This window comes from Sceloporus undulatus, chromosome 1 (genome assembly GCF_019175285.1).
Source record: "Sceloporus undulatus isolate JIND9_A2432 ecotype Alabama chromosome 1, SceUnd_v1.1, whole genome shotgun sequence".
Taxonomy (NCBI): Eukaryota; Metazoa; Chordata; class Lepidosauria; order Squamata; family Phrynosomatidae; genus Sceloporus; species Sceloporus undulatus.
Genome location: NC_056522.1, coordinates 314,511,181 through 314,529,308, shown reverse-complemented (window position 1 = coordinate 314,529,308; position 18,128 = coordinate 314,511,181). Strand labels below are relative to the sequence as shown.

The following is an 18,128-nucleotide window of genomic DNA, read 5'->3' as shown; positions in this document are numbered from 1 at the left end:
TTGTACATTGACTCCTTCCAACACCTAGAAGAGCATTAAAGGATTATGATACCTCTATTCATAATGGCAGTTAGTTTCTGTTTCTGTTCTTTTGTATAGATATTTCTTACTCTTGTAGAACAGGAATGGGAGGAAGAGGGATTTCCCTTCCCTAGAGCACTCAGTGGAAATATTTGGAAGTGGCTGTGACACTTCAATATCTTATTGACTTCAAAAAGTGGATGGATTTGTCTCTGCTGCAGTGATAGATTAATGCAGCATGTCCTAAAACAGGGATCCTTGTATGTTTTGCAAATTGCCCGAGTTTCTGCCAAGGTAATAATCTTCATAGTCTGGCTGAGCCTTTGAGTTGAGACAAAGTTTGGATGATAGATGGAGTCTGTGCAGGGTTTTGTTTTGTTTTTTTAAGCCTCTGAATAATTTCATGATGAGAATATGAGGCCTGCGGGAGCCCATGCAGGATTTATAAGCCCCTTCGTATGAAGTGCCTCATGTTCACAAAGCAACCTGAAGTCTTGATTAATCTGAGATAAATCCTTACCAACTACCTCTCCAGGGTGCAGCCTTCTGTTTCCTTTGCATGCTAGCTCAGAAGTCAAGGGTCATCTGAGAAAGGATGAGAGGAGAAAGTTCCATGGAAAGGACATTAGTCATAATGACTAGCAACTCTACTGCTTTGGCAAAAACAACTGTACATAACTTCTTGGGGGATGCAGGCAAGGTGATTGCACCTGGGATGCTATCCTGACAGAGGTCCATTGATTAAGAGCCTTGACTATTTCTGATGGATGATATAAATTCTATTTCGAACAACAATAGGAAGAGGCTTCCTTTTGTTGTTGTATGCTTTCAATTCACAATTTTATTCCAGCAAGCTTTTTAATGTATTATCAAGATAGGTGGCTTATATGGGGTATGCATTTAAGTGACATTTTTAATGTGGCATGTTTAATGTGAATTTTATATTGTTTTAAATAGAGGATTTTAATTGTTTTAAATTTTTATTGTGAAGGTTAGTTTTTAGATGTTTTTCATCTTGTAAGCCGCCTTGGGTCCCTTTTTGGGAGAAAGGCAGCATAGAAATTAAGTAAATAAAATGAAATAAAGAAGTCATTTCCAATTTATGGGAACCCTAAGGCAAAACTATTATGCAGTTTTCTACAGTGTGCCCATGCCACGATCCTTTTGTAGGTCAGTAAAATGAGTATCCAGCTTGTTGGGGGCAATTGGCTTACACATTATAAACCGCTTCGGGAGTACTATTTCATTGATAAATGGTATAGAAATGTACTTGCTACTGCTATTGCTATTGCTATTTTCTTGGCAAGATTTGTTCAGACAGAATTTCTCCATGCCTTCCTCTGAGGTTGAGAGAGTGTGACTTGCCCAAGATTACCCAGTGGGTTTCTGTGGCTGAGTGGGGATTTGAACCCTGATCTCCAGAGTTGCAGTCCAACATTCAAATCACTACACCACACTGACTTTTCTGCTTCCTTTTACTTTAGCACAAAACTCACTATATTCGGTGGAGCTTTTGTTTTTGTTGTGTGCCTAGGCAGACATATATAAGCAAATCCTTGTGGGAAATACTACACTTTCCAACATGCCACCCTTATTCCATATGAAGCAACTCTGTACTGGCTTGGAAATGCTGGGAGTTGTGGTCCAAGATTCCCATATTATGGCCCTGAAGATTTCCTCTTTAGCAGCCAGCCTTAGGGCAAAGAGGTCTTTAAATAACCCTTAGGAAGAGGGAAATGAGGCTGCTCCTGCTGATGCCACTCAAGTTGCCTCTGTGAACATTTTCCTCTCATCTCTTTCCTGCTGTGCCCTGGCCTAGCATGCAAAGGAACAGAAGTTCCCCCCCCCCCCCGGCTTTCATGGGATCAGTGGTGTGAAGAACTTTGCTTGGGCCCTTTGCTTTCACCTGGAGACACACAGGCCTACAATTCGGGGAGAAGGGCTGTCCCCACTGTACCCAATTAGGTCCCTGGTGGTTTGTTTGAGAATATTGGCTTACCTTTTCTATCATGATAACTATTACAGCCCAGTGAATGCTGTAATCACAACCACCACTGTAATTCTGATACAGACTGGTTCAATTGAAAAAATAAACCCTTGAAAATACAGTATTAATGTCTGTGGCTTTGCAGCAGCAGGCAAGCAGTTTTTTTCCCCTCTGCTTTTCCATTGCTCCTGCTAGTAGAAGCCATCAGCACCATGGACAAGGGCAGCTTCCTTTTTCTAACATTGAAATTCCTTAAACAGCCGAGACAAATTCTCAACATTCGCCATGACTGGTATAATTTATACCAAGCTGTACAAGGGTCACGTGATAGATTTGACCTGTTCAATTAGATTTGTCTCATTGATTTAGTTTGCTCATCAGAGTCCTCCTTTACTTCTCCCTTGGCTCCCTTTTTTACTCTCGTTTTCTGTCTTTAAGTTAAAACTTAGATTATTGACTCTTTGTAAAGTCCTATGTCAAACAGAGATATTGTATAGTTGTGAACATTTTAACTATCAGCAGAACTGGTAACAATTCTGTCAACAATGTTCCATTCATGTGGGATTATTTATTTGGCTTTAGTGAAACAGAAAAGGAGAAGGAAAGATTTGAGGAATACAATCCATTGGACTCTAAAGCCTAGAATTCATGAAGAAAGACATGTCTTTCTCCAACCCCAGGAGCAATGAGAAAATGTTTCCAGCACTCCTTCCTTCACTTTATACTGCTTTCCATGGGAGGAGATACTAGAGAATGGTTTGCACTGACATGGGTGGGTCAAGTCAAATAATATAAAAAGCAGTAGAAGGTAGAAGTTGATTTAAGAAAGTGTACAGTCTACATAAAAATGTTTCTGGGATCCACCAAAGCCTCTAGAACCATTTGCATGCACATGGATGTCTTCATGGAGAACAAAGGTCTACACATGTACAAATCTTCTAACATATGGCAAATGTGCCCTTCCCAACTGCTTCAGCAATTGTGCAGATGCATTAAGGAATATAGTGTCCAGAGAAGACGGAGTACAGTGTGCGCAGAGGCCTCTTTCTCAGCATTCCTCAACCTGGTGCCCTCCAGACATTTTGATTATAGCTCCCAGCATTCCTGACCATTGGCTATACTGGCTGGGTCTGATTTGTCCAAATAGCCTATCCAGAGGACACGAAGTTGGGGAAGGCTTCTCTAGTTCATGTCAGTCGGATGGTATCTTTGGCCTCACAGCTTCTGGAAAGTTCCAGATAACAATAGTAATTGGGAATAGTTTTGAACATCTTGCCTTTTCATCCAGACACCAGTGACTGGTATGAAAAGGAAATTCAAAAATTCAATGGGTGCTATTCTTCTAGCAGTTTCTGAGGCTAAAATACTGTTTGGTAGTGTGAAAAGTCATGGACACCATTACAAAAGAGAGGAAGACAGTGAAAGCTGTCTCTGTCTGAAGATAAATTTGTTTTGCTGGACCTAGAGCTCAGGAGCTGCCAAGGCAGCCTCATTTCATGATGAGATGGCTTTTGCTGCTGTCCCCACACTGCTGCTACACCACAATAAAAAAGGAACTTATGCTGATGTAAAAATGTTGCCAGTGCCAGTGTAATGTAGTGGTTTGACTGTTGGACTGCAATTTAGAAAACCAGACTTCTATTCCCTGTTCAGCCCATTGGGTGGTCTTGGCCAAGCCACAAGTAAGCCTCAGGGAAAGGCAATGGCAAACCTCCTCTGACTAAACCTTGCAAAGAAAACCCCATGATAGATTCACCGTAGGGTCACCATAAGTTGGAAACGTCTTGAAGGCACATAACAAAAACAAAATAACTAGGTGAATCCAAACTGTTGTTTGCTAGCAATTTAAAAATCTGATTGGAGATCCAATGGAGTAATTTATGAGCTTCTTTACATGGTGCTGATGCCTGTGAAGCATCCATGCCTCCTGACTTGTTAACCCTTCCTGCCCTGAAGAGAAGGCTTTCTGCAGCTTTACCTTGAGCAAGACTTCCTATCCGCCTGCCCTGTCAGTGATATGAAGATGAAAATATAACAACTTATTTTTCCTAAACTTATCCAGTGTAAGAACCCTTCACATTTGGTAATGTAGCCCCAGTATGAATAAAATAAAATATATGTATATGCAATAATGCACACACTTCATTGAGCAAGCTGGTGTGTGTGTGTGTGTGTGTGTGTTCATTTCTGAGTCAGACTGCCAAGTGCCATTGCCTAATCAGTGAAGAAAATCTCTTCTTCCCTGCAAACACAGCAAATCCATATGAGCATTTCAATTTTCATAAAAAGGACTTTCTGTTGAACAGAGAATGAAATAACAGATGCATTAATCTGTCTCCAAGCTGAGTTGGCAGCACTGAGTGCCCTAGGAAGACAATAATTTTTATTCCTCAATCAGTTCACTTTATACTGACTTCTTGTATTTGGTTACTGAAATCTTGATCCATTTTCTATAAAATATTGCCATGTACAAACAAAAATAGCATTATGCTCATATAATTAGATAACTTTATGTTATTAAATCATATGTTATTAGTTCACAAAGAACATTGCTCTGAACATAGGGCTATGCATTACATGCAACATAGGTCTACTCATGTAGACAGTTTTCCTGTGTCATGATATCTTCCTCTTCCTTGTAGCATGTAAGTTCATTTGCCCCATGTTGTGCATTGCCTCACTGGATACTTCTTTGCCACTGAGAACCTATGACTTGAAGCAAGACATGGGACAGAAACGCATACACAATACAATGATTTCATCACAACCTAAGAACTCAAGAAATGAAGCTTGTACAATTACCTAGGCATTAGTCATTTAGTCATTAGCTAACAAATCTTCAAAGTTGCTTCCAAAGAAAATCTGTACTGAAGTTACACAAATATGCTTAAACCTGTTATTACAGTACATTAAATATGGAGAAGCTCCTGGATAGTAGGCTTAGGAAATAATTTATCCAATTACACTATTAACATGATAAAGAATAACCATAACAACCAGTCCCAACATTTTCAGTAAGCAATGTCATTGACATTTGCCTGAAGCAGGGAGAACTTACCCAGTCGACAACCTCTTTTTCATTTGGTTTCACTTCACTTTTAAACAAGGGATATTGAAAAGGAAAAAATTTGGCTGAGTCCATCTCCATGTTCTGCTCACTACTTAGGCAAACAGTATCCATTTCTCATTCCCATCCTCAGCCTCTTCCAAAAGAAGCACCTTAAGTTTAAAGTCATTTCTCCTACCATTACCTTCCTGTGATTTGTTACATTGAGCTTGTAAGGGAAGCTAGAAATGTGCAACCCCTCTCTGGCCAACACAGCTCTTCTATCCAGTGTCCTCTGCCCAGTGCTAGAAATGTGGTGGACATTCTTTGCATGTTGACACTTTTTTCCACAGAAGTGACAGAAAGGAAGCTGACAATGGAAGAGGAAGAAGCCAAGCGCATTGCGGAAATGGGGAAGCCAATACTGGGCGAGCATCCCAAACTGGAGGTCATTATCGAAGAGTCCTATGAATTCAAGGTGAGTGCTGAATTCCAAGAAGGTAGCAAGTGTACCAAGACTTTTGGGGAGCAATACATGAACAAAAAGGGAGGAAAGAGCAGTGGTTTAAAAGAAAAGGAAGCCAAAGTAGTACAGACAAGAGGAGTCTACAGTGAGTAGGGGAAGAGAGACTGTGGAAGAAAGATGAGGAGGGAAGAAATCTGAGGAAAGGTTGGAGACATAGACTGTGAATAAATGTGTTACAGTGGGTTCTTGGTATCTGTTGGGTTTGGTTCCAAGACCCCACATGGGTACCAAAATCCATGGATACTTAAGTCTCATTATAAATAATGAGATAGTAAAATAGTGTCCCTTATATAAAATGGAAAAATCAAAGTTATCAAGCCATCAATGCTTGAATCAATGGGTGCTGCATATGTGGATATGAGGGACAGCAGTATAGTTCTTAGAATTACCAGCTAGTCTCCAATATATCATTCTTAGGCAAGTTCTTGTGCTTATGGTGGCCTCCCAGCTCCAGGGATCCCTGAATCAAACCAATTATATAGATCCATTTCAGTTTGTCTTCATGCCTGCCTGTGGGATGGAGATGGCTTTGGTAAACTTGCTGGATGATCTATGCAGGGAAATGGACAGGAGAGTACATCTCTGTCATTTCTAACAAAACTCTCAGTACCACAGTATCCGATTGGCCCACTTCCCTGGGATGGGACTTGTGGTCCTGATTTACAGGGGTTCCAGTTCTTCTTGGAGGAATGCAAATCAGAAGATGGTACTGGGGACTACCTGTTTGATACCCTGGTCATTGGCCTGTGGGGTCCCTTGGGGCCCAAATCAGCCTCTCTGCTAGGATAGGTTATATAGCATTTGAGGATTTGATGGCACTTGCTCTGTTTCTCCTTTCCACCTAAACTGGTGTTTGTTTGGCAATAATGGACAATGCTGAATAAGGGCAAACAAATTGAAGCTTAATCCAGACAAGACACAGTTGCTCCTGATCAGTCATTGGGCAGATCAGGGAATTAGGACTCAGTCTGTGCTGGATAGGGCACTCTCCCTCTGAAATCTCAGGTTCATAGCTTGGTTGTGCTCATGACTCAGCCTTGAGCCTGAATGTTCAGGTTTTGATGGCCAGAAGTGTATTTTCATAGTTAAAACTAGTGCAACAGCTGGGCTTGCTCCTGGAGATGTCAGCACTGGCTACAGTGATACATGCCTTGGTTACATCCTGTCTGGATTACTGCAATGCACTGTACAGTGCACTTCTGGATACTGTTCAATACATCCAAAATACTGTTACTAGAGTTTTCTGGGGCTGAGAACATGTGCCTCCTCATCCAAGGTCATCCATTGCATTTCTATGCTTGAGCAGGGAATCAAACCCTGATCTCCAGAGTCATAACCCAACGCTCAAATCACTGCATCACGCTGGCTCTTACAGAGGCTGTTTATGTGTTCATTGCTGGGAGCAAGTCAAAGTGCTAGTTATGACCTATAAAGAGCTATATTGCTTGGATGCAGACTCTCTTTTTAAAACTATCTCCCTGTACGAGCCTGCCCAACTCTTAAGAGCTATGGAGGAAGGTTTTTTGTGGGTTTTTCAGGCTATGTGGCCATGTTCTAGCAGAGTTTCTTCCTGACGTTTCGCCAGCATCTGTGGCTGGCATCTTCAGAGAATGTTTGCCTGGAAAGGACTTGGCTATATATATTGTGTGATCTGGAAAGGCAGGAGTGATTTTCATGTGTATTGTTGGTTGCTAACGGCAGTCCTCAGAGTGTGAGGGTCTTCATAAGAAGACTAATGTCTGCTTGATTAGTGCTCATTGTCTGCTGGGAAACCCCTGACCCTGGGAGATTTCTCATTTGCATTTGTCTTTATCTTGCTATCTTTCAGGACTGGTAGCCAAACCTTGTTTACTTTAAGGGATTCCTCTTTTCTGTTGAAATTGTCCAGGTGTCTGCATATTTATAGTTATTATTACATTTTTAATATGGATTTATACTGTTTTAAATTACAGTCACCCCTTTGAACTCACAGGTGATCCATTTCAGACCCACCCCGAAATCTCACACATATTCAAGCCCCATAGGCTTGAATGGGTGCGTGAATGTGAGGTGCACCCCATGGGTGTGCACCCCATTCAGCTAAATAGCAGTCACCCCTCCACAGATTTCCAAGTGTGCACATTTCAAGTGTTGGGGGGGGACAACTGTACTGGCATTTTAACATGATAGCTATTTTTTAAAAAAATCTTCTTAATTTTTTTTAGTATCAGTTTATCATCTCCCTTGTCAAGCAAAAAGCTAAAAATATATTTTAAAATACATATAACTAAACATGCTTTATTTATCTTCCTGTCATTGACAGAGTACTGTGGACAAGCTCATCAAGAAGACAAACCTGGCTTTGGTTGTAGGAACACATACATGGCGGGACCAGTTCATGGAAGCCATTACAGTCAGCGCAGGTAAGAGAGGTTGCAGGTGAAGCCTGTAACTCAGCTGAAGCAGTTATGATGGAGAGAAAGAGAGAACCATTTATAGTCATTGTGGCTTGAATGAGGTCTTACTACGCTCTCCTGGTACTCAGAGTAGTAGCAGTTGGTGGCATTCTTGTCAATGGGGCTGTGAATCTACTGTGTTATAGTCCAAACTTTAAAGGAGAAAGGAGTTATCAAGATAATGAACAGTATCCTCAAATTAGTGTATTTTGGATAACTCCTTAAAATTTAGACTGAAAATTTAGACTAAGACCCAGAGTGGATTCATTACCCCAGGAATATGGATGCATGCACTGTCCCTGAGTTTTTATATTAACTTTGTTTGACTTGTATTTTGCTTTTTCATCTGCACTTTGGATATTGAATGAGGATTTATTGGTTAATCAGCTGTTAACTGATTGTTAGTTGACTAATTATCTGGACTTTAAACAACAAATGTGTTTCATTTTAATAAAACTGCACATTACCAAAACTCAGTGTAGCTATTGGCGTACTATACTGGTTCTTTTTGATTAATCTAATAAATTGACTAGAATGAATTAACACCTCTAAATTAAATAAGAAAATTTAATTTCTTTAGACTTCATATGGATTTGGCACCTCATTTCCAGGCATACCTTGGAAATCTTTGCTTCAGTTCTCAACTTTTAGCAGTGCTTAAATTCATTTGCCTTTGTGACTGGGATTTTAATGCAGTGTTTTTAAATCCCTATGAGTTTTGTACAAATAAGATACAAAGGAGATAGCAAGTTGGGGGGTGGGGGAAGGAAACAGCTCATTTCCTTTCAAAGCTGTTGCAGGATGCTTTGTGATATATCTTACCTTCACTGTACCTCACATTCACCATGAAGAAAAAGTTTTCAATAGGCCTACATATAGGAGCAACCATGGCTTGTTTCTCCTGGAGTTATTTGTGAGCTTGATGGTGACCAGTGAACATTAAACATTAAGAGGAGCAAATGTGCTATGGGATCATTTGTCTGTGCAGAGATTCTCACTTCTTAGCTTCAATCCTTTTTGATACCAACAGACATACTAGCAATAATAGAAGGCTTTGCTTGGGGCAGTTTGCATTTTGGCACCTACTCCTTCACCATTCTGTTTCCTTCCCAGATGAATATTGCTTTAGGGCATACTCCTTGGCTGCAGCCCAAAGCATACATCCTTGGAAGTAGGTACCATTGAAATTGATGAACTTTGTTTTCAGATAGACTCGTTTCAGCTTGGAAAAGTTATGTTTGTGATGGCTATGCTAGCTTGGGTATTGGAGCTGTAATCCAAAAAAGTAACTTTCCCAAGTTCTGATCTGCCTGTTTATCCTTCCATCACCTCTCTGTTACTTTCCCATTTAATTTTTTCTTTCTTAGCAATAACCTAGGAAGCTTTTTGTTCAGATGCAGATTCTTAATCGATTCTTTTAAAGAGCTGAATGGATAAATAATTATGATCTGAACAGATTCTTCTCAAAATTTTGTTTAAAATCCACCACATCTATAAAACATGGATGTGAAGATTTTGTCCACAATAAAAATTATTTCCTAATAATGTTCAGTACCTAGCATACTGTGCATGGCTAAGTCAGTTTCAGTTGAAAAACAGTCTATAAAGATGTCACTAGTTTTTCTGTTTCATTATATAACTTGATGCATGAAAAGGACCAGGGGTATGGTAACACTCTCTAGTATTGGGGGAAGAAGGCTGCTGCATAGATGTACAATTTTGAGGAAACATCAGAAATGCTGTTACAGAATGGCTGCCATGCTAAGCTATGGGCCATCACAAAACACACATTCCACAGAAAGGCAAATGTTTAGTACTGTCATGTTCAACAAGCTGAATACCTCTGGGGCTTTCTCCCATAGGAATTAATGGTTGCAATTTAATCTTGTGCAACTCTGAGGGATTAATCATTGAACATTTTCCCATTGTTGGAACTACGCTGAAACCTGTCTTCCATGGGTGGCACCTAGTAGCCCAGCAATAGAGAAACCCTTTGTCCTCACAGCCAAAACCCACCATTTCCTTCTGTTACTTTCAGCATAACAAACCCAGATAAATTATGCATTAAAGCTGGAGTCCTGTTACTGACATGCACATGTATAACCATATCTTACATGCATTCATATCCCTTTATGAATGGATTCATCCAAAATCTCTTTTGGATTCTATTGTCCTTGAGCACTATCACAAAACCTTCATACCCAACAGCTGACAAGCCCTGGGAGGCTTCTGCTGCATCTTCTTACTGCTGGGAATGGGAGAGGGCAATTCATATCCTGAAGATACAGCTGGTCTGGGCTCCTAGGGGAAGTAAAACAAGGGTGCACTCCATACATGGATGTACCCTCATTTCTACAACCCCCCCCCCCCAAAAAAAACTGAATCCAACTGCTACTTCATGATCTGAGTTGCCTCCTTTTCTTCCCTGTGGATAAACAATAGCAGCAGCCCATCCTAAGGCTTGATAGTTTCTTGGGGAGGAAGAAGTATACGGAACTATGCAGACAGAGCAATGCCACAATGTGGGATCTCGGCCGTAGTGTGTAATCTTTTATCCTGGTCTTGGGTGGTGAGAAGCCCAACATCCAACTACCATGCTGTGTAAGAAAGTGAATTCCTTTTAATACCCTTCATTTTCAAATTATCACCTGCTCCCTGCTGAGAATTTTAAGTAAAGAACGCCTGTCTGGTTTTTAGTATGTTCATGATGCTGTCTCTGTTGCTATGGTAAAAAAAATAAGACTATGTCCTCTGGGTACTCATAGGACAACAAAGCTAAGGACATTAAGAGACAGTACCCTTTTTCAAATATCCTGCTACTATGGCAGGATGTGGGAAACCTCAGTGCTGTCTTAAACCATTTCACCTAGTAATGTCGCTTCCCACAGAAACAGATAAGCTAAGGGGGAGCTGACTAAGGAATTCATTTCTTCAGTACTAATGAAGACTTCTGAGTAGAAGAGACTTATTCTATGGACAGCTTTGAAAATAGAGTATTTACTTATTCTAGTTATGTAACATTACTCACTATGTACTATTCTTCTTTACTGTATTTCTAAAGGTCATCTATATCTGAATGTTCTGGTTGTCAGGAACTAATGTGTGACAAGTTCAGGTCTTCATGCAACATTTTTTTTTTGAGTGGATGGTCATTCTTAGACAAGGGCAAGGTAGCTCTGGAGTGCTGCAAGGATGAAAGACTAGCATCAAGAAAGAAGGAATTCACTTGGTTAACATTCATAGGACGTGAAAGTTGTCACTGGTCTAAGTAACAAAGAAGTTGGACGAAGGGCATAGGTGATCAGCGGAGCTTAGAAATGTTACTTCTTTGGGCTCCAAAAGTACCTTTTATAACCACCACTTATTAGACTAGAAGACAAGGCCTGGAAAAGAAGGGTGCAGAAGCATACACATGGTTGGAGACAAGGCTTAGTGTGAGAACACTATGCCAGCCTTCCACAAGTTGGCACCCTCCAGGCATGTTGAACTACAGTGCCAATCATCCCCAGTTCCTAGGTTTAGATTCTAACCTGTAGTATCCCTGCCTGGGGTGTCACCCAATGTGGGAGCTGGGGATTCCAGGTTCAGGACTAAAAGGACACACCTCCAACTCTCTGCCAAGATGCCATTCTACCCATGAGTAGAACAATGCAGTATGGTGAGGTGGGGGAAAACTTGTCCCTTTCAGAAGGCAGCTGCCACTCCCTCAAGATTCAGAAGACCGCAGTGGAGGTGGGGTCTGGCTTCTGAGTCCTCAACAGCAACATGGGACCTCAGTGGGGGTGAGGACTGCTTTCTGAGTCCTGTGTGGCAAGCATGTACCACTCCCCTCTAGGGTGTCACCCAGTGTGGTCCACACACTCCACATGCCCTAGTGATGCCACTGATTCCAACATATCTGGTAGAGGGTGACACTTTAGAAAAGGCTGTACCAGAAAATTCCAGGATATGGCTTGGATATATGCTGTCTAGTACATATGACATTCTTTGCTAGTTTTGTTCCCAAAGGAAGAAATAATGTTAGCAATTTTCTCCCAACTGCAAGGAAGATTTCAAAAATTGCAGAGTTTTCAAAGACCATCTGCAGTTTGTGACTTAATCTGCACCGATTTCATATTTGGGTTTTTTGTCCAGCTACAGCATTTTCTGTGCTGCTTTCTGTACAGAAAATGCTGTAGCTGGGGATATACTCTGCACAAAATTTGCATGCATGGAAGGAGGTGGGTTTTTTTTTTTTTTGCCAGTTCTTTTGGGGGGGGTGCATTTCTGTAGGGAAAGCAATGTTTTTCTCTTTTGGAAACAGCATTTTCTACAAAGAAAACAGTATTTCTGCATAATATTTCTGTGCAGCAAATCCTGTTTCCTGTAGAAAAAATATTTTCTGCAATAAAAAATGGAGGGAGGGGGTTAGGGTTAGGGGTGCGATGCGGCAGCTAACAAGGCCAATGCGATTTTAGGCTGCATCAATAGAAGTATAGTGTCTAGATCAAGGGAAGCAATAGTGCCACTATATTCTGCTCTGGTCAGGCCCCACCTGGAATATTGTGTCCAGTTCTGGGCGCCACAATTCAAAAAGGACATTGAGAAACTGGAGCATGTCCAAAGGAGGGCGACTAAAATGGTGAAGGGTCTGGAAACCATGCCCTATGAGGAACGACTTAGGGAGCTGGGGATGTTTAGCCTGGAGAAAAGAAGGTTAAGAGGTGATATGATAGCCTTGTTTAAATATTTGAAGAGATGTCATATTGAGGAGGGAGCAAGCTTGTTTTCTGCTGCTCCAGAGACAAGGACCCAGAGCAATGGATGCAAACTGCAGGAAAAGAGATTCCACCTCAACATTAGGAGGAACTTCCTGACAGTAAGGGCTGTTCGACAGTGGAACACACTTCCTCGGAGTGTAGTGGAGTCTCCCTCCTTGGAGGTCTTCAAACGGAGGCTGGATGGCCATCTGTCGGGGATGCTTTGATCTGGATTTCCTGCATGGCAGGGGGTTGGACTGGATGGCCGTTGCAGTCTCTTCCAGCTCTATGATGCTATGATTCTAGGTACCACTTGCAAAATTTGTACAAGACAGTACTGCAGTGAATCTCATCAGTCCAACACTTTCCTCATCAGGTTTTCCCAATAATCAAGAAACACATTGCAAGAGTAGCAGAAATTCTAGTTTAGGCGTGACAAGATAATGACACTAAGCCCTGATGTGTCTCCAGAATTCACAAATGATAACGTTGTGCAAGAAGCTCCCTGTGATGCTGGACACATTTAAATGCCTCTTTTTGTCCAAGAGCTTTTGAAGCAGAAGAGTAATAGATGCCAGTAGACCAGCAGATGAATAGGGGTGGGGATGAGAAACATTAACCCAAAGACTGGAAAATATATCTTTGTGGCCTATTTGTCCAGTGTTCATTTTTCAGCAGCAGGAGCACTAAGAGGTGAATCATTGATTTTCCCTTGTCCTTTGGGCATCAGATAATAGGTATTGGAGTGACATATCCCTCCAGAGTGTTAGCAGCTGTCACCAAGAGCAGGGCCCTGACAGCTCATTCCTTCCCAGAAGGCTGCAGCCAGCATTCTCCTTGTTGATCCCTGTTTGAACTGATGCAAATATCTGTGATATATGAATGTTCATTATCACTACATGTTTAGCTTCAGACTCTGTCCAAAAACATCAGTATTTTCCCTTTCAGATGCAAGAACTAAGCATTATCTACTTGAGCATCCTGCGAATTGGTAATCTAATGCTGTCCATACCCATGAACCACCAAATGCCTTGGGATTGTGAGCTGAGATCTTGAGTTTTCCAAAGTCACTGAATTGGGATATCTTTTGTTTTTGTTTCCTGCAGCAGGTGAGGAAGATGAGGATGAATCTGGTGAGGAGCGCCTGCCCTCCTGCTTTGACTATGTCATGCATTTCCTCACTGTCTTCTGGAAGGTGCTCTTTGCCTGCGTCCCGCCCACTGAGTACTGCAATGGCTGGGCTTGTTTTGTTGTCTCCATCCTGATCATCGGCATGCTCACCGCTGTTATTGGAGATTTGGCTTCCCATTTTGGCTGCACTATTGGTCTCAAGGATTCAGTGACTGCTGTTATCTTTGTGGCCTTTGGTACTTCAGTTCCAGGTGAGGGGTCTTCTCAGAAAATGGTTGGCTTACTCATGCAGATTCCCAGAGCCTAGAAATGCTACCCTTTGGACTACAGCTTCCAGAATCTGCCAAGCTGCAAAATAAGCAGTGGATACTGGGAGCTGTAGAGCTAAAAGGTAACATTTCCAATAAATATTCTGCCCCACACAGACATCTTTGACATACATCATATTCAAAGGCTTCCAAATATGTATTTGTGTGATAAGACAGAAATGGAAATTTATGAATTTTAGAGGTTCGTGTCTGAAGTCAGTCTTCCCTTTCAGTAAGTAACAACTGCACATTTTTAAAATACACTGGAGTTGTTAATGGTTTTCTGGTTGCTGTGAGGGTTTCTTGGAAGAAAATAAACTCAAAGGCCTTGGAACTGAGCTAACTGCATGGAAACTGCAGCCTCAAAATAACAGTTGACCACATCTGTCAGTTTATATAGACATTAGGTTTTATTTTCTTACTTTCTCAAACCTGCACAGCCAGACCACATTGCAGTGAAGCTATTTTATACTTAACAGCAGTAAAGTATTCCTTGCCAAATGTGGAAACATTCATTGACAAAGAACAGGGAGTTTGTTGTCTTGGTTTGTTACTTTTGACTACCTCAGGCTTGCATCCTTCCGAGGTCACTAAAATGAGTACCCAGCTTGTTGGGGGCAATTAGTTTACACTTGTAAATTGCTTAGAGACTTCTTAGGCAATATGAAGCAGTATATAAATGAAGCTGCTATTGCTACCTTGGTAAAGATATGTGCCAGATGTCTCTTGGTGCTCTACACTAATGTACCATTTACACTAGTGTAGTACACTTTTTGCATGGTTACACAGTTCTGACAAGGGAAGGCAAACAAAACTGTTTCCACTGACATCAAGAGGAGAACACTGGTGGCACTAGGTAGTTAATTTCTCCAGTGCCTGACTTTCTAGGTTGTTCCTCAAAGCCAGGGATTTCTGAGAAAGCTGGCTTGGAAAATCTTCTGTGCCACAGGATAGACAATTTCCTAACACCATCCTCCTAGAACACCCTGGTTTCAAGAACCCACTCAGAAGCCAAGCCCATGAGAAATAGGTTGCCCAGTATGGACAGATTTCTCTTGATGCCAGCAAGGAAGCTGTGGCTGTTGCAGTGTTGGATGAGAGAGTTGTGTGCTGCATGGCCTACTGTCTGCTCATTAAGCCTGCTTGTTGCCTTCAGATGCTTGAGTGGATTCTGTTATAGTTTCACTATTGAAGAAAAATTCAGTTTTCCATCTACTAGGCTTTTGTGCCTTTGAGGAGAAAGGAGAATCTGTCTTGTTCTTGGCCTCAAGCAGCAAAATGTCTTGATAGCAAAATTATATACGATATTGATAAAGTTGATCACATGATGTAAAAAAATCTTACATGATGGCAAGGCTGTTTGAAATTACTGTGATAGTTAAAAGTTTGTTACCATGGGATAACAGAGCCAATCATGGGAAGCAAGCTGAGAGGTGAGTTGATCACATAGAAGTGACTTAATCTACTGGATAATGTGAATCAGCCCTTGTGTCTGAGTCTTGGCTTCACTCAGGGAATCAACCTCTGTGCTGGCTGTACCACTTCATATTGCGAGTGGCAGTTCACATGACTAACTTAAGAAATAAACCCCACTGTCACATGATCAAGCTGAAGTGCTATTGCTCAGAGGCAGGTTCACCATCTTAGTGAGAATATAGATCTAGGTTCTGGTCCATTCCACTACACAGACAGACAGACACACCAGTGTTTCCATCTTAGACTCAGAGAAGTAAGGGGCCCCATGGGCCATTGAGTTCAACCCTCTGCTCACTGCAAAATCTCCAACTAGAGTATTTCCAGCAGGTAGCTGTCCAATTCCAGTCTTCCAATTCCCAATTACATATCTTGTCCTAAAGCAGACCACCAGTCATTTTGGACTATGACTCCCATAAGCCCTTAATATTAGCCATGTGTTCCCTGGGGCTTTTTGGGAGTTGATCTCCAAAAACATCCAGAAATCCAAAGGTTCCTCACCTCTGCCCTGAAGTAAACAGTGCAGTAGCCTCTTGCTTTTGAAGAGCCATGCTTCTGGTTCCCTATGCACTAGTTTCTTTTCTCTCTCTTTCCCATTCAGACACTTTTGCAAGCAAAGCAGCCGCCGTCCAAGACGTATATGCAGATGCTTCTATCGGCAATGTCACAGGCAGCAACGCAGTCAACGTCTTCTTGGGCATTGGACTGGCATGGTCAGTGGCCGCCATCTACTGGGCTTACCAGGGACAGGAGTTCCGTGTGTCAGCAGGTGCCCTTGCCTTCTCCGTAACACTCTTCACCATTTTTGCTTTTGTCTGCATCAGTGTCCTCCTGTACCGAAGACGGCCGCATCTTGGAGGGGAACTTGGAGGCCCCAAAGGTTGCAAACTTGCCACAACTTTGCTCTTTGTGAGCTTGTGGCTCCTGTACATTTTGTTCGCCACCCTGGAGGCCTATTGCTACATCAAAGGGTTCTAAGCCCCAGAGAGGTGATCAAGCTGGAAGGGAGGGCTTTAACCTCCTTTGTTACCTCATTGGACACCAATCCTCAAAGTGCTGTCAAACCAGAACTGACAGCTGTCAATCAAGATTCCACAACTGCCCAGACTGAAGGACAAATGGGCTTTAAGAAGGGCAAAACTATAATAATAAAAGGAAAACAAAAACAAACATTTAAACTTAAGCCACCAACCCAGCCAAATGATCCCAGTCAGATCAGAAATGTCAGCTGCTTCCCAAGTACCCAAGTGCTGCTGATCTCCACCTTGTTCCCTCCTCTACCATGTAAAATGCCATGTATTCAAAGGGAATTCTTATAAGTAATTTGAGTGATGATTTGGATTTTATTTTATTTTTTCTTTGTTTAAATTTTGGGATGGTGAATCTGACTTGATTGATTTCCTCCCCCCTCCTTTTTTTTTTTAAGCAAGGGGCTTAAAAAATTGCCAATGCATCCAAACCTCATGCCAGTGTTGGTGCTGGAATCAAAGAGGCTCTACATTGTTGTTTCTTTTTTTTTTTTTTTACATTGCATAAACAATGTCTATCAAAAGATTCACTCTTCTCACTTTATTTTAGGGTTACTTTGCTAGACTGATGTATTTGAAATGCAAACACAGCACACTTACACATACACACATGTTCACATATTCAGGAAAAATACTGTTGAAGGCTGGAGCATGTAGCAATCCGTTCACCTGCCTGGGCTACCAAAAAGAAAAAGAAAGACCTCTATCAATATCGTATATAACTTGTATATTTTGAATATGGCAATTCTCTTTGTGTAATTAATATAAAGCTTTTGGTACTGTGGAGTTTAATTATATATATATATATATATATATATATATATATATATATATATATCCCTTTATAAACAGTAAATAAATTCAATGGAAAGAACAGCCTGCAGTGTGGAAAGGAGGAGCAAAGGAAAACCAGCACAAGTTTCTTTCTTTCTCTCTTTCTTTTCTTGGATAGGCTGTTTGTGCCATTGACATTAAAAAAAGAAAGATAACTGTTGATTTTTTTAAAAGCAGAAATGAATTTATATAAATAATTTATTGTTCTCACTTTTTAAAAAACTTTTTTTTGTGTGTGCATATGACAAAGCTTCGAAGTGTTAAGGGTGCCACTCGAAGTCTTCCAGGCATTTCCTTCATGGGTTAACTTTGTTCTTAAAGGCATTAGGGAAGGGGGAGGGGAGAAATTCTGGGATCCCTCTGCCCTAGCAGAGTCAGAAGGGCTCATGGATAATGATTCAGTGGCTATTTAACAACTGGTTAATAAAAGGCGGCTCGCAAAAGATACATTCAGATTTAACACTAACGTATGGCAATGTAAGTGGGCCTTGAGCACTCAGGCATTAAAGCCCTTGCAATTTCCTCCTTTGGTGTGGCCATGAGCAGGACATTATAAAAACCCACTGCTGTTTTCATCTAACTGCATTTTATTGTTACATC

At 41.3% G+C, this 18,128-nt stretch overlaps 1 protein-coding gene across 4 annotated transcripts in view; it reads left to right on the top strand.

Moving 5' to 3' along the window:
- The window catches only part of SLC8A3 (solute carrier family 8 member A3), a 269,784-nt gene extending 252,309 nt beyond the window's left edge, over positions 1-17,475 (top strand). For all 4 annotated transcript variants that reach the window (XM_042445826.1, XM_042445827.1, XM_042445824.1 and 1 more), the window contains 4 exons: positions 5,408-5,532; positions 7,883-7,982; positions 13,861-14,136; positions 16,268-17,475. In XM_042445826.1, coding sequence (XP_042301760.1) covers positions 5,408-5,532; positions 7,883-7,982; positions 13,861-14,136; positions 16,268-16,644 — 878 coding nt within the window. In that variant the 3' untranslated portion in view covers positions 16,645-17,475. The remainder of the gene's footprint in view (positions 1-5,407; positions 5,533-7,882; positions 7,983-13,860; positions 14,137-16,267) is intronic.
- The last annotated feature ends 653 nt before the right edge of the window (positions 17,476-18,128 follow it).